At 40.3% G+C, this 25,342-nt stretch overlaps 1 protein-coding gene across 2 annotated transcripts in view; it reads right to left on the bottom strand.

Moving 5' to 3' along the window:
* Positions 1–25,342, bottom strand: part of LOC147153372 (plexin-A1-like) — a 208,683-nt gene that overhangs the window by 163,880 nt on the left and 19,461 nt on the right. For both annotated transcript variants that reach the window (XM_086028906.1, XM_086028914.1), the window contains exon 2: positions 10,082–11,398. In XM_086028906.1, coding sequence (XP_085885032.1) covers positions 10,082–11,236 — 1,155 coding nt within the window. In that variant the 5' untranslated portion in view covers positions 11,237–11,398. The remainder of the gene's footprint in view (positions 1–10,081; positions 11,399–25,342) is intronic.

Raw genomic sequence — 25,342 nt, 5'->3', positions numbered from 1 at the left:
TTGGTTTGATTCAGTGGGATTATGATTCAATTCGATTTGGTATGGCTCAGTTTGAGAGGGTATGATGTATTGAGTTTCTTGTCATTTTACATATAGTACACATGAATGAATTTGTCAGTGCTTAAAATATGTCATTTCCTTCAAAGAGATAGAGCTCCAGTTAAAGCCAATTCCATACATACCGCAATATATTTTAAAGTGGAATGATTTGATTTGGTTAGATTTGATGCACTCGTATCTTTTAAAACAAAATCGAGCGCTGTATGGTCCTTTAGTAATTTTTGTAAACTAGTTTTTATTTCTACATTTGGCTGTCAAATTCCTTTAATTCTTCGTTTTTTTTTAAATGTCTTAAATGATTTTTCACCTAAATGTTGTTTGTGCGCCATGTAAATAAAGCTGCCTTGCATTACCTTCAATAAATACTCAGGAACTTTATTAGTCACCACACATTAGCATTTAAACAATTAAGAAATTAAAAAAATGTCATCTTTTTGTTTACCAAGTTAACTTTCAAGTGAGATATTTAGAATTTGTGGTAAGTTTCCAAAGAAAAACATTTTAGTCTCTGTGGCCCATAGGTCTGAAATACTCAAAATCCCTAACAAGCTGATGCTTTTGTAAGCCAATAGTGGCCATTAATCCATCCTGTCATGTGCTCAAGTTAACAATGAACAGCCCTGTGCAATACAATTGCTTCACAGGCACTATTCATAAATCCTCCTATTGAGAGTTACCTACAAATTGGGAAGATTTCACAGGCATGCAAATCCAGCTTGAGGCCAGAAATATCACAAGACAAACACATATGTCACCGTGGAAATCATTACAATGTCTAGCGGTGCGTAGCATTGTGCTGTGTCATAGTGTGATATCCCTAAAGACAATGAAGCGAAAACAACACCTCATTACAAAGTATTTCCCCAAAGAAATGCTTTGACAACAAAACCAATTTAACCCTGCTCTGACCAAGATGAAACAAAAAGATGTAACGGGATTATATTGGACCAATGTAAATTAATTGAAATCTTCGGTGGCATCTTTATCCAAATGTGTGAAGTGACACTTCTTAGCATCATAAGGAAGTAAATGTCATTTAAACGATGTATAATGACCATATCTCACACAACAAAGGCTGCAAGCAACAATACTGATGGAAACCTATCCAAATGTATTACTTTCTCCTAGTTGTGTGGCTTTCCAACAAGCATGTAATATTTCTAAAAATCCTACGGAAAATAACATTGAAAATTTAGACATTTTGTTCAGGCGGATGTTGGCCAAGAAATCAAAGCATTGCATTTTACCATTTGGTTATTTTACTAAAATTATTTTTACACTTTGAGTGCTTAAAAAAATGACATGTGCAAGGCAAATCTATGACAAGATCTATGTGTGCTTTACAATCTTTCGATTCATGAGGAAAGTTATAAACTGTGTTTGCCATTGACAGTGGCTGACTATATTTTACACTACCTTGTAGCAGTTCGGAAATTCAAAACGATTGCGATGATTAATAATAATAATAATCCTCATCGTCATAGTAATAATAACAACAACAACAACAACAACAATAACAATAACAATAATAATAATAATAATAATAATGACTTCAATTGCTGTAACGCCTTTCAAGGAATCCAAGATATTGCTTTTAAGAATGTCCATACAGGTTTTCACGACGCCTGCATTATTTCATATGGAAAAAATTGGTTCAAACTCAAAAATCAAACTTGGTCTGAGGTCGACCGGATTTCAGCCATAGGTGTTCCACTGTTATATTTACATTTTTACTCGCTGGATTGTCATTGTGAGGTAAACATCCCTTCATAAAGACATCGCTGTGGGTAATATCAAATGTAAAAGGAGTCTGCATGATGTAAACTCAGCCATTGGAGTCATGATATTCCCCACCCAGGAGGCCCAAAGCATGATGCAACGTGGGTGATCCATCCTTTGCAGCACAAGACGACTCTAATGAGACTGAAGATAAAATAAGAACTACAGGGAAAGAATGAAGCAACAAACAGATGGAAACATACACCGATGTGCACTTTCGTACACATAAACACTTGTCAGCTGCCAGGAAGTACAAAAAATGCCACGAAAAAATAGACTGCAATCCTGGCCAACAGTGATTAACAATAATAAATATTAAGAGCAAGAGTAGAAGAGAAACAACATAAGCCAGAGCAAATATGTTGTAAGAAAGTGGCCAATAAAGGTTTTCTTGCTTTTCTCTCTGACATCCACGTGGTCCTTTTTGTAGTCACACAAAGGACAGATAAAAAGAACCCTTAACAAATACACATATACACAAAGGATAGTTTCGCCGTCTCTGAATAAGTCTCATTTGACATTCTGAGTGGGTAACGCTGCAGCCGTGTCTGCTCGCTTAAAGAGCTGTAGAGCTGGATGGCAGCCCACAGCCGGCGAAGGTCACCCAGCACTTTAACTCCCAGCAGAGCAACACTGGCCTCTTTGCAATAACGAGGCAACACGAGGAGGCAAAAGGGACAGACCTGCCATTTGAGCCACACCTATGAGGGCACGACTTCACGGAACATCTGAAGTCAAATGCCCTGATGTCAAACAATCCGCAATTCAACGTTTAGGAAAAATCTGCCAGAACGATGTGGCTTTAACACTGTACATTCAGGTTATTGGTGTACCTACTTCTTGAGAAACATACTTGTTGACATGCTCTCAATGGCAATCCTAATTGAAAGCTATAATTTAGTTGAATTTTGGATGAAAAACAATGCATTCTAATTTGTAGAAAATGGGTAATTTATTATTGTTGGTTTGTGTAAAAAATATATACCGGTACTTTTTTTTTTGTCATAAATCGTTCAGATTTGTTTCTATATTTTAATTTTGAAAAAATATCTTAATGTGTACTAATACAACGCCCCTTTCAATCAGTTTGTACAGAGTATTTTGTAGTATAGTATGCCATGATTTTGAAAGGAAACTCAAAATTTCCCAACAAATTTGTTTGGGTTGAATCATTTATGTGGAGCATAATTTATTTACTGAGCTTGCAGACGCATTGTTACACGTATGTTACTAGTATGGATCATAAAGTAATCATTAAGAAAGTATAAGTACAGTGTCCATCAATGAACTCTAATTCTGTGGAAACGCGGTGTAAGTGACGTCATATAAAAATGCAAAAGCGTAGGCCTAGTTTAAGAGAGACGAACATAATTCATAACTGGTAAAACTAATTAAATTTGAGAGGTCACAAACATGGAATGGACACAATTAATTAAATGGAGATCCCCTGTGTATAATCAAAGTGTTACAACTCACTAGAGGACATGTCAGGGGAAATAATCATTGCCATCTTATGGTAAAACAAAGGGAAAGGTGTTTATATGAATGACTTTTCAAATACATGTTCAGTGAGCAGTCTGCAAGGAGTTCCAAGAGCAGGACGCCCTTCAAAATGGAGACAATGCGACGCTGAGACGTTTCAATCTCAGAAGCGTAGTAATATGAATGCATCACAAGCATCATTACTTCTCACAGCGTTGTGATGCGGGTGGCTTTATTTGTCCTTGAAAATTGAAAGATACAGCCTTATAGCTTTTTGAAATAGATTTTTAAAAAAAAGGTCCTTCGAGACCAAGGGTAAGGGTAACGGTGGGTTGTTTTGTCTCCCCCTACAGTTGTGGAATGTGATTCACTTGTAGGTTCGGTGTGGTAAATGAATAAGAAAGAGTTGAGCATGCATTTAATGAGCGAAAAAGACAAACGATATTGAAGAGCAAAACACAGTCACTAACCTCATGTTTGATCATTTGTGTGTTATGAACGGTAGAGTAAGTTGTAGGTGTTCTATCAATATTTTTAGACCGCTAAAGTAGAGGATCACTGGTCTGCAACATTATCTGGATTGACAGCCAAAATTAAACCACTAGATATGATCTCAGTTTTTGATTATGGACAAAAGCGGTAGTGTTTAGCGACATTTCCCATGAGCGCCAGCGGTGCAGCTCATAGTGTCGTGAAATCCGTAGCTCTTACGTTACAGTTTACAGTGGCTGTGTTTAGGATGAATGGTGATTATGTAGTGAATCGAACTGTGTCCAAACAATATGATATAACGATGTTGAAAATGAACGTTTAACTTTGTTTTTGTACTGTATCCGCCAACCCCCTCGCCCGCTGAGTGTGAGGCACCAGCTCTTGAGATACGAAGACAAGATGTTCATGTCCTCTGAGAGGCCTTCCTCCACTGCCTGCCAGGCTGGATTGTACGAGGTGGGGCCTTGAGGACAGCGCCCAGTGTGAGTACGGAGACCCTTGACAGACTGTGGACCAGGTTTTGACCAATTGCCCTCAACAACAGCCACCAAATGGTGACCTCGACCTGATAAACTTGGACAACGTGACGCTGGAATGGCTCGCTACTACCGAGCTGTGGATCTGATGACAGACATATGCAAGAGAGAGAGACAGTACGAAGTGAGTTCGAGCGTCTTTTTACTGCACTTTCAACATGCCGGACGAGATAGCAGGACCAGCATTGTTGTCTCTTCTGGCAGCCACCGCAGGCGGTGGAGGCAACATAAATAAAAGCCAGCCTGCCGAGATGTGCTAACTAGCGACAACTTTATTGCACACATGCGACCCTGCTGAGGATAAATGGTTCAGAAAATGGATGAATGGGTGGATAGCAAACACTATGACACTGCGCTGTAGTTATTGTCATAATTAATACTTGTTGGAATACAAACGGCCATGGCTCGTTGAAGTGCAGCTACTGTATTGTAAGTGTCAAGTGACATTTTGAATCATTGCCTTATTTGGTCATTGAACATGTTTTGACATGCAATTGACCATTAGCACTAAATATCTATTAAATATTTTACACCTGTACGCAGTGTGGTCGGATGGGTGGACCGCTGCGGCTACACACTGACCATAATGAAATGTCTATTATGACGCCGGGTAGCTTCTCTACCACCAAGCTAAGCAAGTTTTCTGGGAGAAACACTGCAATATGGCTGATCTTTCCACAGGAGTTCCCTGTATATTTTACTCAACTGTGTATTTGCGGTTTGCAATCATCGCTTTGTTTTTGTCTTTATACAGTACTGTTGAGTTTGTTGCGTGGCTGGTCGTATCAGTGTGAAATGGCGAATTATCAAGCTGATGGCTATTCATTGCTGGTATGCAAATTTCCGATAGCTAATATTAGCCTTATCATTTTGATATGAACATGGAAAGCTACTTACTGGTCCAGCAGGAACAGAGCTAATGCAGCGTCGGTCAGAAATCCCTCCTCGTCTTTGAACTCACGCCAGCGAGTGAAAGTGGGGCCAATGTTGATCCTTGAACGTTCTTTTATCTGGGTGAACTCCCTTTTTCTTTTTCTTTTTTTTTTCTCTTCAGTCAAAACTTTTTGTTTCATTGGTTGTTTTGCAGCTTCTGCCATGACATCAGTAATTGCAGGTAGACGTGAAAATCTACTACTGTCTTTGTAACAAATGGGGAAAGACGTACGTAAAGTGACGCATGGCGTAAAGCAGTCACCACAATTGTCTTTTTTTTGTGTGGCAGGGGTCCTACCACTGTCGTCAAAGTTGCTTAGTGCCAGTAAAAGCGATACAGACCCTCTCAGGCCATGACAAATGTACCATTCAACCAGTTGTAAGTCGATGCTTCATCAGAAGAGTTATGAAAATGTTTAATTAAGGTCAAAAACGTATCAAGTGTTGCTTCAAATTGAGTTCAAAGGTTATATGGAAATTTGTATTGTGTTTGTTGTTTAATTGTGTAGTGATCATTTACATCCACAGTCCCTTGGTATACCACCATGATGTACTTTTTAATTGCTTGTACTTTAAGAAAATAGCTGGGTCTCTGGAGTGCCTGCCTACCCATCAAGTGTGAAATTACACAAACAAGTAAATCTTTTGTGATTTGCCCAAAATATGAGCAATATGAGCAATAATATGAGCAATATGCCCAAAATATGAGCATTCTTAATTTTGCCATATTGTGACTTTAAAAGTGGGGAAAATTCTCAGTATTCCTTAACGAAGTAAAATATACCTTTATGTAAAGCTGAAACACATTGTTATATTATCAAGAACATTTATCTTCCAAATGCATGTACGCAACAATTCTTAATTTATATACGGTACACGGTTTAAATTAGGCCTACATGAGGGATTTGGACTCTACCGACCAATTATGATAATGATGGTTGATGACGTTGTGGTCTCTGCCTCAGTGTGAAAATGGCTTCAAGCACATCTGACCGTGCTGCCAGCAGCTGCTGCGTCAGTGATTTGGCCTTGGTTTCGATTTAAAAAGTTGGATGGTGTGTGGAAAAATGCCATTTGCAAGATGTGTCTATAAAGCAAGTATGGCGTGCATTGTTCTAAGATCTCTGATTTTGGGGGAGAGCTAAGTTTACTTTGTTGGTAGAAATCCTGACAGTGTCACGGCCTTATGTGCATGTTTTGATTTGCTGAGAGGTTAAATACTGTAAATCTAACCAGTGACCGAGGTCTCGCTTGATAGTGCTGAGTAGAAGTGCCTGCAAATAACGAAAACAGTTCTCAAATCTCCGAACACAGAAGGAAGTGTAAGCATAGAAAATCCATTATGATACACTTCTGCAAAGGCATGGTCCCTTTCCAACCAGAGGAACATGGTGGCTTTCAAGACAATGATTGAAACCCTTGATCCATATGTAGTACCGTAAGTAATTTAATGAGACAGAAATGCCTAATCTGTATGGCCAGCCCCAATGCAGAATGGAAAAAGACCGCCATGAAATAAAGTACTTTGAAACCACGATAGACCTTTGTTCAACTGTTTTTATTGAACATATCAGCAATGGCGTTTGCACTATGGCACCATAGACTGCTGAATTTTAATTTTGACTTCTGAGGTCAGCACAATAAATGTTTGCAAAATTACATTATATATACTGTATAAATATATATTTTTATTGCTATCACTTGGCTTTGCTGGGGGATTATATAATATATTGACAAACAATCAATGCAAATGTTTAACCTCATGTATATCTCAGCCCATACCGTTACAGTGAAGGGGTTTAGTTGACAGTATACTTCCATATGAAATTTAGGACATATCGCGCAGTCTAAATGTCTCTCATACCTGAACTGGAAGTCCAACCACTTTGTAGTACCAACTGAAAAAAGATAATATAATAAAGGACACTTTGTAGTAAATGTCTTAAAGTACAGCACATTGCATTTGATGGCTGCCAGGTAGAGAAGAGGGAGGAGTTTTGTCTGACTGAGCACGACCTTGTCTCTCGAAAAAGGCCCGTTTGAAAGTTTCCACCTGACACAACGACAGAGCCAACGAGCTGTCAGGCTAGCACACTCTTCAGGAAACATTGAACATGTCTTTAAGATGATAAATTTGTCAGAGTCGTGTCCCTGAGCGAGTGTGTCTGACATGACCTTGATCGATTGCAGGCAAAACGACAGATGGTCATAAAGGACAATCATGTAACTGTAAGCTCATTTGCATAATTGCAAGCACACACGTAGGCTTCAGACTACAAGGCCGCATGGTGCTCACACATCACCAATGGGCTTGTGACAGAGATGTAAAGTGTGTATTGCCCTATGTCAGCCATGACACTCTTCAAATGTGAATGGAATCAGCGAGAATATCCTGAACAGATAAAGCAAATGTGCTTTCTCAACAAATTTAAAAAACACTTTTAAATAAAGGTTGCTTTTGAATTTAAGTAGAAACGCGCAGAACAACAGAAATGCGTAACTTATAAAACAATCACAAATGCTATACAGCCCATATTGCTGGTGTCGAGCCGAAACCTCTCATGTCACAATTTGGTAAATTTAATATTTTTTTCACAGCTCGATTGGTCAGTTCACACACAAGGGTGCTATTTTTTTTTTTTTACAAATTATTGATCAATGTAAAATGTTCAAAATGGCTAGCGCTCTTTGATGTTGCACTGTTAATGGTTGGGCTCTCCTCAAAGGTTATTTTGGAGGTACAAGGATTCCGCCTGATACCAGCGATATATGATTTGAATTAAGTGTAGCGTGCAAGTGCAACAATATAAAAATATGGCGGCTGTGATTTTTTTTCTTTCCAGAAAAGCATTACTATTTTACCTACACACCAACAACAACAAAATAAACATTCAGTAACATTATTTTTATATATGTGACTCTTCAATGTCTTTTTTCCAGGATTCCTGCCTTATAGTCAATATAGTAGTGCAAAACTAAACATTGGCACACCCGCAGTAGAGGAGGGCAGGGTGAGCAGTGGCTCATTTGCATGACACAAGAGAGCCCCTCAAAAGACACCTGGGAACTCTTCAAATTTGTGGAAGATGGCATAATATGAGTCCTGCCGTTTCTCTTGTGAAGTCTTTACATGCTCATGCACCTATTTTGCATTCAATCCCTCACGCTGTGCTCTACGCACCATCTCAACAATAATTCAGCAGTTGTACCCTCTTCCCCTTCGATATCCCTCTCTATCAACTTCTTTTCAGTCTCCATCAGTCTCTATCAATCCACTCCCCTCTTTCATTGCATCAGCTGTTCTCTCTGCATTGTGTTTTCAGATCACATTTGCGCGCTGGCTTACACACTAAGTCACTCTTTACCTCATCACTCAGTGGAAAGTCAAGACGAGGTCAGAGCGAGTTGGTGAAAAAGTGAGGTGATGCAGTGGTAGTGGCACTAGGAAGGAGGGTACAAAAGGAGCAAAAGGCGATATGAATGACGCTGAAGTTTACAATATTCAAGATAGAGGAGGTCAAGGGATGAATTGGGGAGGTCAAAAACAGGCAAGGGTTGAAATGAAAGAAATCTTGGTGCAAATAATGAGACTGGATTGGAAGACACTAAAGAGAATGAGAGAGCAGGAAGAGCAGAGGAGGAAAGATAGGATGGGGACAGAGAGGTGGAGAGTAGTTCAGAGATTTATAGCAGGCTGTTACAGAGAATCGACTGAATAACAGGAGGTGAGACTAGTTGAATAATTCATGAGGATACAGGGCACTCATAATGCTCATCTATGAGGAAAGGGGAAGACAAGCCATCGCCAAATTGTAGATTGTGTGAAATATTTCTAGCAGTGATTACAGAGGAGAGTTTTTTTTGTTGTTGTTTTATTTACTTGATGTCCTATAGTAGGCCTACACTCCACGCTGGGAATTCAAACAATCTGCTCAAGATGGCTGCTGAACATTTGTCAGGATTTCGAATAATGGAAGTAGTCTGTTATACACTACTACTATACTGTATGTACACAAAAAGTCATGTTGTTTGGGGTCGGGATTTTGGTTAAACTCTTTTCAGTTTGTGTGTTTATCCAACACAATTTAGGAACAATGTGTTTCTAGTTAGGTCGCTGATGGTATAGTGGTACACACGCCTGAGTTGTGTGCGGGCAGCGTGGGATCGGTTGCCGCTCAGTACTGTAACAGTGTTTGTGTGTGCCCTGCGACTGGCTGGCGACCAGTTCAGGGTGTAGTTTGCCTTTCGCCCATTGTCGGCTGGGATAGGCTCCAGCAACTCCCCGCGACCAGTGTGCCACGAGATATTGTCAGGGGTGCCGTGGGAAATTATCTAATTTGTGTGCCGTTGCGGTCTAGCGCCTGGCAGCGTAATCATGTCTTTACTACATTTTTAATGAAGAGCAGTGTCGTATTTGTGATAACTTCTGCAATTATGGCCAAGAGTTCAAACCTGTATTTTCATTGAGCTGTGCAGGTTATAGTTCGCATAAATGGTGGAAAACGTTTTGATCTATCTTGGTCTAACTTTTTGTAATATAAATATAAAAGAAATGTCATTCGAACAGGTTCTATCTTGTTATATCTACTTTATGCAAATCCTGAAGGTTTCTATGATTTATCTTTCACTTGAAGTGCATGAAGACATTAAAACAGTATTTCAAACACCATGCTTAGAACCGTGACCACTTCAGTGGTGTTGTACGACCTCTACTGAGCTGACACAGGAACTAAGAAACGGCATGATCAAACAGACACATGTGGACGCAGCTGCAAACGAGTCGCTGATCACACACTTACCGAGTTGATGCAGGACAGCTCCTTGTTGAGCAACCAGGGCAGGGAGAGTATGCCCACTCCACTGTAGCACGACTGAATCCTTATTTTAATCTTCTCCTTTATCTGTCTCATTGTGAACAGACACAAAGCTGTCTCCTTGGGTGGCTTGGCCCTGTTCTTTTGGCCCTGGGCAAATACAGCAAAAAGAACCTCCTCATGCTCTTGAATACCAAGCGACTGAGCCAAACGGGACCCCGGTCGAGCCAAATAAGCATCCTGGATCAAGCGATACTCCACTCCATCCTTGGTGCAGCCGACGGGGAACTCAATGTAGGAGTAGAACTTGGGATCGTCCACGCAAAGCCGTACAATCTTCGAGGTGAAAAACTGCTCGCTGCCGGCATCAGGTGAAGTGAGTTTGGTGTCAAGCTGTAGAGTGAGATAATAGACAAACTGCTCACTGTTGAAGCCGTAGATGTAGTAGATGTCAAAGGCCGGGAATTTGGAGAGCGTGTCTGATGGAATCTTCAGCTGCGACGATACAAACTCATCCTGGTAGACAAAGCTGAACATGTCCGCATTCTCCTCGTTGGACATTAATTTGCGGCTGGACAGTGTTGGAAAGTACTCCGACTTTCCATCAATGGGAGTGCCGACAAAAAGTTTCCCGCCCCCGCCAAAAGCATCCGGGGAGATCACCACCCCCGACATGGTGCTTGCCTCAGCAACACTGGATAGATAATGCTCCTTACGGTGGTGGGGCTCGCCGAGTTTGAACAAATCATCCAGACGAAGGAACTGGCAAATTCCCTGGGAAGTACTCCCGCAGGCAATTAAGCGGTTGTGGGCATCATCAAGCAGCAGAAGTTTATTGATATTGGGAGTCTGCACGAGCTCATGGGGGCACGACTGGACACCTGGCGGAGGGTAACAGCGAGGATTGTCCGTCACAGGACCAGTCACGTGGCTTCGTAGCTTGGTGAGGTTGCTCGACAGTTTGTAGATCCAGTTGACAGCGCCCAGGTAAATCTCCCCTGATTTATTATGGACCACCAAATGTGTAAGCCCCCCTTCTGGTGGGGAGAAGGACAGGAGATGGGATAAGGGCGAAGAGGAGGAGGTCATGGACAGGGGGAGGAGCAGGAAGAAAATGGGCGCGATGTGAGCTGAGGGCATGACTGTAATGGGAAACGGGGCTTTAGAGTCTCGTCTGGCCTCTTTCAGGTGTTTAATCTGCTCCCAGGCGTCTTAGAACTGGAGCTGACCTGCTCTTCTTCTTTTGTGGCTCTTGTTTTTACAACTTCATGGCCTGTTCTTCCATTTTGACCGCCTCCAGCTCTGAGAAAAAAAATAAGCACAACTTTTGTCAAAGAATATCATGAGACGCACTTCTCATACAACTCAAAATAAACTGATACATTTTTTTGGCATCAAAGAAAACAACATAATGAATAACCCTGCTTTATAAAACCTAGTTTTGACCCAAAGTAACCCCACTTTTGCAACAAAACAATCCATACCATAGAATTCTCTTCATTTTTCTTCCGTTTGAGTGCCAATCAAAGTATGTTGTGGTTATGTGAGGTTATTTGTGGGGAAGTCATTCGAGACATTGGCATCTATTGATCGATTGACAGAGAATAGTTATATCTCAAAAGGAATGGATATTCAATTCATCCATTCATTTTCTTGTGCTGGAAAAGGACACTCAACTCAAACTATTCTATATAAAACTGCATCTCCTCTGTACATTATAGAAAGCACTATCACGAGCCCCATAACCATTTGGTATAAAAGTTTTTACCACCATGCACAAAAACGACCACCGACTCATCACCCGATCCTCAAAAAAACATTGCATCAATGAACTAAGTCTATACAAAAAAAACAAAAAAACGAAAGAAATGACTTCAGACTCCACCCACCCAGATCAGCATATCTTTCAACTGCTGCCTACATAGCTCCCTTCACAGGGACAGCCTGCTTTAACAACAGCTTTTCCCCCACTGCAATGGGACAATAAACTCCTCACCTCCTTCAATTTAATTATCTTGAAATCTGCATATTTACGGGGTGTCTAACTGTTTACACTGTTGTTAAATTTCTTACCGTGTGATTGGCTGTGTTTATATAAAATGACCTGGCGTGTGCAGAGGCATACAGATTGCACCAGACATGTAAAAACAATCTCTGAAACTGGAATGGGAACAACAAAAAATAATCTTATTTCAATTATACCGGGGAGATGACTAATCAAGTGATTTATGACCCTGTTGTTAAACTCATTAATTACACTGTCAGGTTGCTGTAATGTCAAACAATTTAAGAAGCTAATGCTACCAAATCAGGTTGTATCATTCCAAACTGTACCATGCTGGGCTAAAGAGACCTGTACTGTATATCGCTTGATGGAAACGTGGCTGAAAATCATCTCGAACCTGCTACCCACAGTTAATTTCGTAAAGTGTGCAAGCGCTTCTCAAGTCGAACATCTCTATTCTCACTCGCTGTTTCCCATTCTCTAATTCAACACATTCCTCTCTCTCTCTTCCCTTCAGACACTTCAGTCTGTCAATAGTTTCTTTCATCCCGGGCCCAGTCATGATTACAGCGGTCCAGATCACCACGCTGTTGCCAAGCCTATCAGGACAATACAGACCTTGTTTAGAGACCCTGACACACACCCAGACAAAATGTGAGCAGACTACACATACTTACAGTATGTGGTTGGGAGCATCTTTTCACTATCACGCACTGATCCCACTGACTCCACGGTCCTCTGACACAAACCAACTCAATCATATGCACATGGGACATTACAATACGGCCCACACACACGTGCATGCACCCCCACGCATACGCACACCCACACACACACACACACACACTCACTCACTCACTCACTCACTCACTCACGCGTGACAATTGCCCACATGGCTTTGCGCATTCACATAAACTGAACACGAGGGAATGGATAGTTTCAAAAATTATTCGAAAGGACAGCTATTTTCATCATCTTGTACTTGACAAATTCTATAAATAAGTGAAAACGGAGCGCACGTGCAGAAGATGATGTGAAGAATCGTTTGACAAAACTGGGACAAGAAGATGAAGAGAACACTGAAATGTCTATGAAGTGGAACAAAACAAGTTTTTAATTTAAAAGTTGTTCTTTAATGACTAAATTAGACCAAATAGAAAAGTTGACAGACTTTACAGATGTACCGGTACTTATATAAAGACTGTTGCAGAGAAAATGGGACAAGCTCCAGATAGGGGACAACAATTGCATGAATTCATTTATATCAATAATAAAGAGGCATATTTCTTTATAGAGTGTGTGCGTGCCTATGTAATTTAATCCCATATATTATTTAGCAATTACAAAAATTGTCTTGGCTCTTAATATGAATAGTTTAAAACAGTCCAGCATCATTTCAGTAGCTTTAAAATCATTTTAAATGAAAGTCAACCCAAACATGTTTTTTCCAGAATATGTTCTATGCAGGCCCACTAGCTGAAACATTCTTATTAATATTGCGTTTGTGGAAAATTAGTTAAGCAGCAAAATCCACCCGCTTTTAGCCATCTCAGGGGGCGGCCATTTTGTCACTTCTGTCGACTGAAAATTACATCACAGATGCTCAGGGGTCGGATAATGACCATGCATGGCTCATCTTCAGAAAATAGCTGAGCCTACTGAGCTAGCTAAAAACATGTGTATTTCTCATATTACACAAACATAATATTAATCAGAATGCCTTGTTTCAACTAGTGGGCCTGGATAGAACATATAGTGGAAAAAAATGTGTTTGGGTTGACTTTCCTCTTTAATGGTACACTGGATTGCCACTGTCTTGTAACAAGGAGAATAGAATAGTAGCCATGGCAACTCCCGATCACCTACTTTATAAATGACAATATTAGTATACCCCCTCATGTTGGGTTATCCCTTTTAGTGTGAATCTTACAATTTGAACAAAAAATTGTCGTGCAAAACTGAATGAAATTCCAGGTGAGAGAATTAACGTAATGTATAACGAGTTCTGAGTTTGGCTCCAAAATGGAGGAAAGAAAAACAAATCCTTCTTTGATTTTTCCTTGGAGCTGAAGTTATCATAGAAGAGTTTCTTAAAGTCATTATCAATCAAATTTTTTGTGATCTTGAACCTTGAAATATTCTTTCTGTGCATGTGAGGACATGTTGCAGCTAGCCTGACAGTCAATAAAGCTGTGGAACACTTGAAGTCTGTTGATTGTTGGTTAATAGCTGACAACGAATCTCTGACCTTAGCCAAACAGACTAATTTATACACAGCACTTCTTGAGCATGAAACTCACATCCCTTGCCTACAACAATCACTTTGAACATGCTGGTGCACATCTTGCCTCCATCTAATCTTGTTTACTTGAGGTATGCATCTCTCCACATGGGATGATTCTATATGATTTTCGATACATTGAAGGATGTAACGATTTTGAAATGTATTTGATTCGGTTCGATTCAATGGGATTACGATTCGACTCGATATGGTACGGCTGTAGCTTTTGTCATGTTAATTATTATGCACCAACATGTCAAATCTCTCCAAATCTCAAACTACCCTCGTTGATTAAATTCAAATAAAACAACAAATCATCAGCATCATCCATGATTTGCATCTGGTGTACATCTCTCAGAAAAAGGTAATTCGATATGTATCTCAATACATGGGCTGTGATACGATTCATGGGTGCAACCATTTTAACAGGTAATGAATACAATGTGGTTTGTCAGATAAAAAACAATTTTCCAGTTGAAATTAGGTTTGTTACACTCCAATTGTTTACTATGCAACCACACATATATTAGTATCAGTCCATCGATAGACATTGATCAACACAAAGACATTTTAAACATAAACTCTAAAGTAAAAATTTCACACGATGCATAATTGTTTACATTTACAAACCTTTTGACTTTCTCTTGACCAAGTGCAAACATGGAAACAAGAGTTGGAACTGAAGTATGTGGTTAAATTAGCTGCATGAATGACGATGGATTGGTATTTTTTCATTTTGTCGTGGCTTAAATGTGGAATTCCTACTCGGATTGAACTATATTTGCCTCTTAGCAACTGCTGTTTTGGGTCATTCGGAATGTGAATCACAAGAAGGTACACTTAAGCTCACAACACATGATCAGCAGCATGAGAAATAGTTGACACGAAAGACAGAAGAGGGGCTCAATGCTTGCTTGGTGCTTCTGCTTTGAAACGGTCTTTGTTCATTTTATGCATCATGGAGTACTTTCACAGCTTCTCACTTTAATGCAGTAAAAAAATGGCATATGCACTCAATATGAGTCTAATCTATCTTATTTAACACCACGCACCTTACAACAGATGGTATCAAAGTTAAAGTCACAGTACAGGTCAGATGAGGATAATGAAGAGGATACACGAGCAGGCACAGGATGCGTACAGACACTTGAACGTGAGGAGATTTTTATTTGGAATCCATTTTTGAAAAGGCGTTTTGACTAGCTGCTAATACGGCTGGATGGAGTCGACTCACAGCCTCCGCTTTTGGCTCTCTGATGAGAGAGGGAATGGATGGGGAATTTGTTGAATAGATCCACAGTCACACAAGCTGCCAGCAAAAACAAGTAACGTAATTTCAACATGTGTCCAACGTGGTTAAATGTACTCCCGATCCATCCATCCATTTTCTGTATCACTTATACTGTTCAGGGTCACATGGGAAGAGAAGTCTTACCTACAGTAGCTGACTGTGGAGCAAATTGTGGAATACGCATTAGACAGGTGGTCAGTCTATCACAAGGAACATATAGAGACAGACAACCATTAACAATGACATTCACACCATCACTGAGTGGAAAGCGGATCATGCTGCTTGACTGGAAGTCAGATGAGTGAACCACTATATCGCCAGTGACCTTATCCTGCACTTAACAGTCAAGCTGCTATTTTTATGGTCATAGAAGAGGCAAAAATATGTTTTACCAACCGAACCGCTGTAAAACAATGCAACACCCTCTTCTGATGAAATATTCTTGTATTGCCAGCTATGAATGCATGCTACATAAAGGAGGGGCCTCAGTTCCCAATGCACACGTTACCTTGATATTTTATGTCATTCTGCTTATGGTCTATACATAAAGATCATTTGATGATCAAGTCTGTTCCCATGAAAATGTGGGTATTGTTAAAAAATAATGCACCTGTCTGTACACTGAAAAAATGATGGCTGAATTTACCCAATTTTATTTCGTCAAGTGGTCACACAAATTAAAATCATTTGTATCTCGATAGATTTTTAAAGTACGGTACATGTATAGTATGCTTAAAAAATCTATCAAAAAAATCAGATAGATTTTTAATGCAGAAGTATAGTCTGCTTAAAAAATCTATCCGGATTCTGACGATTTTATTTTGTGCAACCACTTGACCAAATAAAATTGAGTAAATGATACACAACATTTTTTTCAGTCTACAGCCATCCATTTTCTCCACTGTTTATCCTGTTGAGAGTCATTGAGGGAGCGGGATCTTGTCCCAGCTCACTTAAGTGGAAATGCACACTAAACCTCGGGCTTGTCAGAAGACAGTCACAAGAGCATTGGGGACTTGACCAGGAATGAAGCCTGAACCAGCTACATTGATTAGAAAAGTTGACAGCGGACATCAAAATCAGCTATGTGACTGATAACACTAATAATGACTGCCGGGAGGAATGCTTGGATCTCCCAAACCAGAACTTTAAAGAAAAAGAAAAAAATGACATCTTTGATATACTCAGTTAATATTGCTAATGAAATGTTATTAAATTGATAATCCAGCCCCACTCTATAAACACACAATGGCCCCTATTTTCATGCCCAGCACAAGTCTAGCGCAAAGCATGGTCTCACTGTATGCAAGAATGGAGTTTTCTTTCTTTTAGTATTTTCGTAGACACGCACAGGTACAAACGGACATGTGCGCCATTATGGGAGTGAGCACAGTCAACTTGCTTCCAGGCCAATGGAAGTGGCTCCCGCCATTCCCTTTAATTTCAGCACAGGGGAGACGCAAACATAGTCTGTGTCCGAATGTGCACACTATTCCCTATATAGTGCATGATTAAGGGGTTAACCATTTTGTACAGTAAAAAAAAATGGTGTGTTGAATTTATCCAATTTTATTATGTCAAGTGGTTGCACTCAATGAAATTATTTAGCCATATATACATTTTTTAAGTAGAGGTATAGGCCCCGTTTACACTGAAACGCGTTTCACTGTGCCCGCCCAAGTTATTTACCGTTTGGGCATTTCGTCCACGCGTAGGGGGAGTTTAGGAGCCTGAAACCAGTAACTTTCATAACCGGTCCCCAGAGTGGATAGTTCTCTAAACAATGCCACTTGCGTTTCCATGTGCATGCCAAATACGCATACTTCCCTGGAATGACCGAGGGGAAAAGAAGGGGGCGGGGATAGTGGTCGCAGTTTGATGATGCATTGTCGCAGTTCAATGACGCGTATCCCCATATCATGTGTCATCTTCCCAACCGCTTATCCTGTACAGGGTCACAGGCAGGTGCTGGAGCCTATCCCAGCTGACAATGGGCGAAAGGCAGACTACACCCCGAACTGGTCGCCAGCCAGTCGCAGGGCACACACAGACACCGTCACTGAGCGGGAACCGATCCCGCGCTGCCCGCACACAACTCAGGCGTGTGTACCACTACACCATCAGTGACGTATCCCCATATCTTGTTTTTAAAATTCGGTTTTTCACTTCCACTTCATTTTTGCCACTTTCTTGTGTGACCATGTGAACCACCATCATAAAAAAAATCAAAAAGGAAGAAAAGAAAAAAAAAGGATGATGTTAGGTCACTACCGCACGAAAACATTAAGCAATCTACGTGGTTGAATTACTACAATCACCATAAATGTCCACTTTATGCTTCATGTTTCAATAGTCATTCGTCAAATATAAAGTCGACACTGTTACTCAAAACAGCTTTGAAGATTCCATCCCCCAGCTCCCAGCTCTCTCTCTCCGCCCACACGGAGTGCATTTTGGGTGGAGGCTGACGTCATTGTCGGATGTATGCGGCCTGGCCATTCAGACTGCACAAAATCAGATAAGTATCTGATCTAGGACCACATATGAAAGTGATCCAGGTGGCATTTGAAAAAATCGGAAATAAGTCGTTCAAAATGAAAAAAAAAAAATTGATACAGGTCGCATATGGGCAAAAAAATCTGATCTGGGTCACATTTGCCTTAATGTTATGTATCTTCTTTCAAAACGTCTTTCCTTGTTTCAGCAGAAATGATGATGGCTGTTTCATGATCTTCCTTAATGCAAAAATCTCCGAGACTGATGAAATTATGTTGTCTCAAAACTGATGAAATTACGTTGTCTCATAATTTCATCACTTAGGAAGAAAGCTTAGTAAATTGCACTGGCACTCAGGAGAATGCAGACCTTTTCCTGGGACAAAAAAAGAAATGCTAATTCGGATCAGTGTAAGGATTCGAGAAATAGAACTGTCCAAAAAGTGAATCAATCATCTTTGAGTCATACCAAAGAAACACCAAATTTCATCAATATACAGTACATAGTATGGAGGAAAAGTTAAGATCTGTATCACAAACATAATCAGAATGAAGTATCTGGACTAAGACCCAATTGATGGGAATTTACCCTGCGATGATAGTGAAGCTACAAAGCAATTTTGTCATTACATCCACAAAAAATTGTGGACAAAACAAACTCTGCCATTGTCTTATGTAATAAAGGGAATGTGGTATAGACTGTGTGAGTCGGCGTGGGCCGGTGGACCATGCGGCTGCGACACAGCGGTGCATTTACGGTAACATTCCACCAGTGACACATTGACCCTCTGGACAGCTGCAGGACCATACGAGCAAGCAAATTCACCAGTGGTTTAACATTATGACCCACAAACACACAGCTTTTAACTTTTTACATTTATTGTAAACACGCCTCCACTTTCGTTGCAACTCAGTGTGTAGGCAAAAAGAGAAAAAGTGATGACAGGGCTGTCAAACTTGTTTTCATCATGGTCACATCCTAGTTATGGTTGTCCTCAGGGGATCTGTTATAAGAGTGAAAATGCATAATTGCTAGGAGTGTAACAGCAGGCCAAAATGTGAAAAACAACAACGAAAAAATGCCTTCTATTAGAGGTAATTTAATTTTAAATGAAAAAGCCATTACGGTATTTTCCCTAGCCAAGGCCTAGCCTGTGTTTGTTTACGGACAAGGCTTGAGAATGTGGAATTTACACTTTTTGTCTCTTACTGACTATAATCTGTGTAACAACCAGAGCTGGGCATTTTACTCAAATTTGCCAGTCCATTTATTGCCTTCCGTCGGCAGCCCTTCCGCCGTCCGTCTATTCGCCTTTTTGTCAAGCCGGACCAAATAGTAATGGCCTATAGGTCGATCCGACTATCATTTTAAACAGGCTTCCTTTAGCGTTTCCGTCGACTAAGCCTCAGCGCGGCCGGACTAAACACGTCTCCTTTTAAAACACAGAAGCTGTCAATGAGCCTCACCACGGCCAACGGGAAATGGAAGCCTCACCACGGCCATGGACGATAGACGATTACATACAGTAGAAGGAAAAAATGCACTTCTGCCTATGCTTTGTCCGTCTATTTTTTTTAAGTTTCCTGTCTATCATTTATCACATACAAAATGGGCGTCCATCATAGGCGGATAGACGGACCGGTCTGTCGAATAGACAGACTGCCCAGCTCTGGTAAGAACCAGAATTATCGCCCCATCATATTACATAATTGGCCTTGCATTTGACATGTATATGATATGTAGTTTAGAAGAGAAGTTAAGGAAAAACTGTGGAAAGCTTTTGCTGGCCATGTTAAATTAAATGTAGGGCCGGATCGAGCCTCCGTGGCCTTGAGTTTGACACCTGTGCTTTAGAGGCTTACAGTACATACTGTATACTGTAAGTTACTGTATACCTACACTGAGTAAGTCGTCATAACATTCCCAGACCCATAAAAATGTTCACTTACACCCATGACGACAGGTGCACTCATCGTTAATTCACAGAGAGCTGTGTAGTTGATCCCTAATCATTTGTAATCTGAGCGAGTCTCCTCAACAATATGCTCATTCCATCGCCAAGACCTCCATCAGCACAGGGATTTAAGGAGTTTACAGATACAGTTGATTCCTGACAGATATTATGCTTATGTTCACGCACCGTGAAGACTAGCTCACACGAACAGCAATTATACGTGCAAGAGCTGTCGACAAGTGAAGTAGAGTTTTAGCATAGTCTACTTTCGGCAGTTTTTAGTATTTTGGAGTCTTTCAATGTCCAAGGTTTCACTTTAAGAACACTAAGCTTTCTAAGCTATCTACCGACCTACACTACTTACGTAGCTATGCTACTATCATCATCACTTAATGAAAGGCGGGACATTTGCCACTTGATGCGTGGACATGAAGAAATATTACAATACTTGAATGTTGACCAGTAAAAAAAACAAAAAAAAACATCACAGTCATTTTCAAAGAGCCCACCATTTTTTTGTGCTTACTTGAAAAATTATTGTTTTTAGAATTACGATAACCCTATCTCTCCATAGCCCAAACCAAATTTAATGCAAGTTTGTGTTCGACTATACTTACTATGTTTGTAAAGTATGTTGCAAAAAGGCTTTTTCGAAATCAAAATTGATGCAAGTAAATGGTGAAATGTAGTGGTGCCTGTAAAAGGCCTTCTCTGCTAGTCTAAACACTATCACAAGCACAGTGATATCTACATTAACAATTTCAATGAAATTGAATATATTTTCAGCAGTCTATTATCCTCATTTCCTAGTTATTTTCTTGTCTGCCCAGCTTCTATTCATGTAGATCTTTATTTGTCCAATCAGGTTTCAGCTTGTTGCCATGTCAATGAAATCTGCAGACCCAAGAGTGCTGCCTCATGACACAGACACATTATTAGCATTGGCTAATTGTTTCAACCCAGAAAAGGATTTATTTGGTACTTCCATAGAAGACAGCTTGCTTCAAGGCAGGAGCAAAGAAATAAGGTGGATTTTATCTATAAATAATCAGCAGCTCTGGTGAGTACGATGTATATTTTTTTAAGTTTTCAGGTTTTTGTCATGTTATACAATGAAAGTCGTTTAAGAACTGCTCCAACTGATATTATATTGTAGAAGTTTGGAGTTGTTTGATGGAAGATAAAGGGTTGATTATGTTTCTTGTTTTGCAATAAAGGTATTCATCCCAAACACGTAAGCACTGGAACAAAACGATGCATCAACCTTCAATATGGCCATGCGTGAGATCTTGACATCGGTAAAACTAGTTACACATTTACAAAACAGGATATTATGACTGGCTTGAGAAAAAGTAGAAATAATTTTGACACAGCCTTCTTTGTCAGGTCCTTTGCTACTTTCTTGATGATTTCCAGCTCTTTTATCGAAAAATATGGCCAGGGTATAAATCATTCTTCAATAAACTGCATACAGTCATTATAGCAGCACTAAAGCAAACAATCTAATGACTTTAAATTCCCGAGTTGTGCATGATGTTGAGTGGCTGATGGTGTTGTTTGCGTCCTTAATCTAAATGTCAATAGCAACTTTGTCCATGGTAGTACTTCTGCCCCTTTGTTGAAACAAACGTTTATAACCACCGACTGGTACTACAGAGTGCTTCCCATCCACTTGTTTCTTAAAAAAATGCGTTTTCCAAATAACAAGGGACGGGCTTGATATTTGGGCCTGTGCTCTTCTTTCAAGTGGGCTTAAAATCCTGAACACTTACTGCTGTCCATGTGCACCTTTGATAGTGGTTTAAAGGTAAATAACACATCACCGCTGTAGGGAGTCCTGAGACAAAATGAAATAATTTTGTTGTTGCTGCTGCTTTTTTAGACACATTGCACATGTAAAACGAACAGTTCTGTATATTAAATACGTGCTGAAAAAACATAAAAACAGGAATAGCTCCCACGAGGAGTATGGGAAAGAGTTTGTGTGCGTCTATGTGTGCATAACCATACTCATAAGAGTGTGCGTGCGTGCGTGCGTGTGTGTGTGTAGAGTCTCCAAAGCAGGGTCCCTGGAGCTAAAGCCATTTAGCGGGGCTTTAAGTGCTTGAATAGGCCAAAACCACACTTCTTTATCAGGGAATTTAGCGTGGATAATCGAAGCTGGCTCCCAACCACAGAACAGCAATTTCGCAGTTTAAGAAAACGAGAGGGAGTGAATAATGAAGGCTGGGGTAGTGGGGAGATGGCGAGGGCATTGGTGGTAGGGGGATGATCATGTGGGGTGGGAAAGGAATGGCACACTCCATTATTTCAGGTCAGCATGAAGAAAACCTCTGCTTTGGGTTTGTATGTTTGTAAATGCAAACAAAACAAAAGAAAAAAGACCACACAATGACACAAGTGCTGAATAAAATTCCCAAATGGTGCAAAAATCAAGTGCCTGCTATGTGAAGGCATTAGAGATGTATCCCATCCATCTTTATAGTGGAGTTGTGTTAGAAGCCTGTTTTATTGTGGCGGCGGCGCTGGCTGTAAAGTGAGCTGTCAGTACAAATGTTCAGCCACCATTAGGAGGGCGAAGACGTAAACACACTAATTTGGCAACGGCTGGTCTGCAAGACATTGGAGCCGAGCCGCTTTTAACGACCAATAGCTTTCTCATTTTACGACATCAGATTAAATCACGTGAGCAGGATGAGGACAAGTTATATTGTGATATAAATAGCAATAAAAATCTCGCAGATATGAAATGGATGATGTACTGATATGTACTACATAAGAAGAGACAAGTAGCACAGCTATTTAGTGATCAGCTCTCCAGGAGACTTATTGTCGCTATTGTTATAAAGCTATTAAAAAAAACTGAAAAACACATTCTTGACCTCACTTTGACCTCAGCTCCCTCAGAAGTCTTGCTTGGATGGCATTGAAAAACAGTCATTAAAAGAACCCAATATCACCAAAAGATTAAAGGGTAATCAAAGTAAAAAATGTTCTCCACAATTATGTGTAATGCGCACCTACTACAGTCTAAACACGGTATTCTGATTAATACTGTGTTTGTGGAATATGGAATGAACAGAAATAACCATCTGCAGAGCTGGTCATCGCCTAACCGTCACAGAGTTCCCGTCTGCATATATAAACGACCCACGTGGTGGCAGTCCCTCCGAGTCAGCCAAACATCGTCGAGAACGGACTTAGCCGGTACCACGTTACACTCATGTGACAAGTGGTCAGCATGTCTCCCTCACAGTTCTGCCGTTTGGGCTTCAGATCTCAGCTCCGACATTCCTGCGAGGAGTTTGCTTGTTCTCTTCGTGCATGTGTGCACTTTCTGCAGGCACTCTGGCTTCACACATTCCAAAAACATGCATGTAAGGTTCACTAATGACTCGTAAATTCCCCATAAATGTAAATTTGAATGTGAGTAGTTATTTGTTTAGATGCGCCTCTCACCCAAATCCGTCCGGGAGAGGCTCCAGCTCAAATGCAACCAAAATGAAGACAAGCACTACAGAAAATGGATGGACTGATGTTTCCTATCCCCATATATTGTTTAGATCATGAATTATCAGCCACAAAGAACTCTATTGAAGCAGGAAATTGAACTTCCTCCAGCACCTACTCTGTAGCTGACCATAAACTCTGACCGGAAAAGTTAATTTCCCTGTGAGGAAACGATGAATAACGGATCGCAGTATTGACACAATCATTTGTAACAATAAAATAATAGGAGCTATTGTCAGCAGCCCTCATCATGAGTACCCTACATTAACCCAAAACAACAGGCACAGGTTGACACAGATTATTACCGCATCAAGTCAACAGTTTTACAAACCAGAATGTTATTTAATTACGTTGTCAATGAGAAACAAGTGGCTCGGTGCTCGCACGCCTCCAGTGCGGCAGAAGTTTTAACTGAAGGTTAGGTATTTATGTACCTTTGCAGTGCTTTATGTTGCTATTTATTTCTAATCTCCCTTCAAAGCCTGTATGTCAACAGAGAGCTTTCTTCAGCATATCCTGCATTCATCTGATTATAAAACGAAATGCTGCTGAGCACATGCACGGCAATGACGTCGACACACACACACAGGAGATAATGTAGCTGCTCTTTCAGCTGCCTTAACACAGATGCCAAACCATATTACACTTGATTAAACAGTGTCGCTACAATCGGGCCCTCGCACACCTACACATGCACACAAATAAATATGCATACCTTAAGGCAAGATGAGGCAACACAGTCACCCTCACAAATTCGGTCAAATCCGTCTTCGTGTGCATCACGGGGAGGGACAGTGTGCGCACGAGCATGTGCCACAACGTCTCCGGGTTTGAATGCATGTGTCATCTATTCGTATGTCATAGCTACTCTGATGTGACCTTTAAACACAGATATTTTCTTCCCGGCCTGCAAGCAACACTGCTAACACAATTACACTGGGCTAATGAACAGAGGACCCTGACACACACGCGCGCACGCACACATACGTGCACACACAGATTTTCCTTCATGCATATCAATCTCCTTGCAAAGGCTACATTTGCATCTTTAATATAAATGAAAGCGCTTATTAAAGTTCATGCTGATGTTAAGATCAGATTGACTAAATCCAAAGTGTTTAACCTATCACACCTCCTCCTCTTCCTCGCAGCTCTTAAATCCAACCGTATTTGCTTTTCCTGGATCTGTGCATGAGGATGCCAACTAAATCTTAACGATATTGTCCCAATCTAATGATGCTCCATTGAGGAAGTCCTCTAAATGATTATTTTGATCTCAAATAGTCTGCATACAATCATCCAGATGCAACTCAATACAAATCATGGTATCGGCTATGCCCACTGAATATCACTTTTTATACATACATAGTTCCACAAAATTCCTGTGAAAAAATGTGATATGCTTAACCACCATTGACTGTTTTGCTCTGCATGTAAATCACAATCATGTAATATGGCATTAATTTAATAAATATTACCATCATATGTAGGCTCCTATTTTTTTGTGGTGCAAAATAAATGACATTTGGTTGACTTGGCAGTTCAGTTAAAAAGCATGTCATTCTTCATAATTCAAGTTGGTTGCAATGTTTCTGATGCGGTTGTTTCTCACCATGTGTCGTACCACAAACAACCTCTCATCTTCACTACAAACATACAATAGAAATGCCACATAACACTCAATGAACAACATGCCTCGGTCCTATGCT

This window comes from Filicampus tigris, chromosome 1 (genome assembly GCF_054856515.1).
Source record: "Filicampus tigris isolate MCC_2025a chromosome 1, RoL_Ftig_1.0, whole genome shotgun sequence".
Lineage (NCBI taxonomy): Eukaryota > Metazoa > Chordata > Actinopteri > Syngnathiformes > Syngnathidae > Filicampus > Filicampus tigris.
Note: the sequence above shows the minus strand (reverse complement) of the source record. Positions and strands in the feature narration are given on the sequence as shown.